Here is a 3,916-nt window from a genome sequence, read left to right on the forward strand (position 1 = left end):
CGAGCGTTACTAGATAGCTCGCAATGCCCTATTTCTCTGTCGATCTCTTGGTACACGACGTTTTAGAATTAGTTATGAATCAGAAAGACTGTTAGCGTGATCTCCAGCGAGACCTCCAGAAAGACCGTCACTGCGATCTCCAGTAAAATTACCAGTGAGATTGGGAGCAATTCCTTTACGCGATCTCCAGTGAAATTGCGAGCTTGTTCACTGTTCACTTTAAATTAACTTCATTGAACATTTCAGTCACAACACTGTGCTTCAAATTCCCTTCTTTGTTTGTCTGAGCAGTACAGACTTGTATTTGTTTACAGCTTGACATCTGTAAACCAACCTGTTTTTTTTTTTCAACTATTTTTCATATTTTCATATTGGATTAGCAATCCAATTTTTATTTTTTTTTCAAGCTGCTGTCTTCACTTGATTGCGAAAAACAAAAAACAATTTATTTATCATGACCAATCAGAAAGCTCGGCTACGCTTATCTTATGTCTCTCTCTTTTAAAAAAACTAAATTCTCGGCTCTGGGTATGATTATTAATATTAATTTTGAATTAAATCATATGCATAATAGTAAATAAGTTTTTAATTTAATAAGGGCTGCTTCATATAGAAATTTCCCTATAATAGCGAGAGAAAAAATTTTTTTAAGCAGCTTGTTCTATTTGTAATTAAATTTTCGAGTTTTCATGGTATTTGTGCAATGTATGTAATTTTTGCCGCGTAAGCAAAATTTTATTCTCTCATCCATTTGAGATGTGGCATTTGTCATGAGAAGAAATATTTATCTTATAATATACAGTGCGAGTGAAAGAATTTACGGTGATAAAAAAAAAGTTATAAAAATTAAGTTTAATTAGAAAAATTTTAATTTAAGTGCTGCTCTATCTCGTCCCAAGAGCGGAAATGCCTAAAATTTTCGCTCTTGGTATCTACGTAGCTGCGATTTAAAATAAAATTTTTTGTTATTTCGTCATCGAGATATTTCGCTTGTTTAAGAGAGAAAAAAAAAGTTTTTGATTCTTAACAAAAAGAAGTATATATAAAAAAAAATAAAATTGTACTTTTGTGATTTAGCGGTTTTGTGGGAGAAGCTGATCTTTTTCGCTGTGATTCTGGGATTATTGTTGAAACGGTGTAAAAAGTGCAATAACTTCAGAGCGTTTTTTTTTTTTTTTTTTTTTCTTTGTGGAATTATTTCGTTCCTGATACACAGTAGTTTTCGAAGAAATCTTTGTGTAAAAATAAAGTTCTGAATCCTCTGTGATCTAACTACCCATTAAATTGCCCGGTAAGTATGATGGTAAAAGGTAATTATTTACGGTTGATTTTATTCTTTAAGAGTTATTAGCATCAACTTACTGTTCTCTCTTTCCCATAGGTGACCATTAAATATCGAGGGTTTGTTGCTGTTTCGCTATAATGGCTGGGTATTCAGCGATTGTCAAGATCTGCTTTCAGTGGTGACGTTTCTAAAGGTAACGACCTTTTCAGTAATTAGAAAGAGAAATCAGGATTTAATTATATAAAAAAAAAATTTGAAAAAGGATTATTTCTAGTATTTTGGCGGTTTACGTAAGTAGGAAAAATTTTGTATTAATTCATGCTCGTACAGAAATCTCAAAATCCGATTTTCTCTTTTTTTTTTTCTTTTTTCGCGTTTTAAATTAATTAAATTTTTATTTTAGCGGGTGACTGGTCTTTGGTTCTTTTTCGAATTTGATTTATTATTTATTAATATACTTTTTGCCAAGGACGAATCACCTGCTCTTCCTTATAGTAACTAATATATTATTAACTTATCTAGGATATTTATTGTGAGCTGCTGCTGTCTTCACGGAGACTGGAGTTTGCTGAGTTGGAAAGGTTTTACTCCTGACTTTAAAAATTCTTCGGTGTCCGTAGAGATGTCCTTGGATCAAGTTAAAGTGCTCGCTTGAGTTGTGGGTGATGGGCAGACTGGTGGCTGTCTTTTCTCTGGTGCTGGCGTCTTGATGATATATATAATTTCATTTAATTCTGCGGTAGGACCTTTTACTGGTTCCTTTTCTTTTTTCCAGGTTTTCCTCCACGTCAGTAGGTACCCAGAGAATATTCTTCAGCTGCAGACTACGCCGACAGTGAGGATTATTCCTAGAATGCTGATTGTTGAACCAACTGCTAATTTCCTGTGTAAATTGTCTTCTTGGTGGTCTTTGCAATTAGGGACATCTTTGCTTCGTTTTCGGACAATCCTTGACCCCAAGGCGCGAATTCATCTATGATTGCTACTGCATCTTTGCTGTCCTTTACTAGCAGGGTTGGAGTTTGAACTGCTAGACTTGAATTTAAGGTTTCCAGGGTCAGGTTAATCCGGGGAATTATGTATTCGATTTCCGTGATGTCTTGGCTAAGACTATGGAACAAAAATTCGTTACATTTTACCCTGCAACCAGGTTCTAGTTGAATGACGCCGGTACCGTTAATGGTTGTGGTTTGCATAGGTTAGTCTTTGTATGACCATACTAGTTTTTCGGGTTTGCATGTGGAGTATGCCCATGTGTCCTTTGCATTAATCTTGCTCCAGGTCAATACGCATTTCGGTATAATTCTTACGTTCAGCTTCGGAGTACGGTTTCTTTCGGATCCATCAGCATTGTCATCTCGCAGTCTACTCGTGGATTTTCGGTCGTTGATTTAATTGGAGTTTCTGGTGGGCAAACTAGGTCCTGTTGGATAGGCTTGCAATTTTTTATAAATTCGTCACCATTGAAGAAGTAATTTTGGTGGTCCAGATCGGTAAATAAATATTTACTTGATGGCAAGATCGTGAGTGTTTATAGTTTGTCTGCCAGGAACTCTGGTTTCGGTACAGGCTTTAGTTCGTAGCTAAGCCAACGTATTTTACTGAGCAAGGGTACAGTGATGATTATTAAGAAGTAACCGTTTGCTCTACCGGTTTCTATTCTGGATACCCGTGATAGAGCAGAGATGTCCATACGGTCGAGAGGCTGAGGTGGGTACAGATGCAGATGTCGAGTGTGGCTTGATGGAGCTGTTTAGCAGAGATGCTCATGTATGATGCTCTGCCCAATTGCGCTCCTTCAATTGCTCTTTCGGCGTCATTTAGGGCTCTTAGCTGATGAGCGAGCTACTTCGATATTTGAACTACTTCGTCTCCTGTAAGACAGAACATGTGAATACGCCTGATGTTCCTGAGCTCCATGGTCATAGAGTGCTGCATCTTATCGGCTTCCTGGCTCAGTGTCTCGATTCTCTTAAATCCGCAGGCACTGTAGTGCCTCAAGCCAAGTACACGTTCAACAAAATATGTAATAATATGTGTGAACGTGTAGGCGTGAAGCTACAGTGCCTCTATTCTCGAGTCAGATGTCAACATAACCTCACCATAGTTTTAACTCGATTTATTTTATTACTACATTCATATCAACACTTTACACTCGCTTTAAATAGTTTAATTATTAGTTCTTTCTATAAAACACCAAAAACTATATTGTTTTTTTCATTATTTAGCGTTATCCTTATTTATAAAATTTTCGCTCCCCCGTTTTTCGATTTTACGAGAGATTTTACTAATTTTGGTCGAATTTTTATTTCGAAGTTGGTACAGTTTAATTTTCTGCGGATAGTATACTACTGTGTAGTATCAGTTAGTCCGTTTTCGTTTGGCGTCTGAGATCCTCTCCGGATAGTTACTCTGCTCCAGATTTTTAAGTTGGTACAATTCAATTTTCTGAGGATAGTAACTACTGATAGCATCAGAGTTATTCTATTTCCATTGAAAGTCTGACAAAATAGGCGGTTAATTCAAATTTTAATTTATTTAAAATTTTATTGCGGGTATTTGTAAAATAATTAAATACAATTTTATTCTATTTAACGTATTATTATTATTATTATTATTATTATTATTATT

At 35.6% G+C, this 3,916-nt stretch overlaps 1 protein-coding gene across 1 annotated transcript in view; it reads right to left on the reverse strand.

Annotated features, from left to right (window-relative positions):
- Positions 1-2,160: 2,160 nt before the first annotated feature.
- Positions 2,161-3,916, reverse strand: part of LOC123269631 — a 6,254-nt gene continuing 4,498 nt past the window's right edge. The window contains exon 8 of the mRNA XM_044735465.1: positions 2,161-2,395. Within this exon, the coding sequence (XP_044591400.1) occupies positions 2,161-2,395 (235 nt within the window). The remainder of the gene's footprint in view (positions 2,396-3,916) is intronic.

This window comes from Cotesia glomerata, linkage group LG7 (genome assembly GCF_020080835.1).
Source record: "Cotesia glomerata isolate CgM1 linkage group LG7, MPM_Cglom_v2.3, whole genome shotgun sequence".
Taxonomy (NCBI): Eukaryota; Metazoa; Arthropoda; class Insecta; order Hymenoptera; family Braconidae; genus Cotesia; species Cotesia glomerata.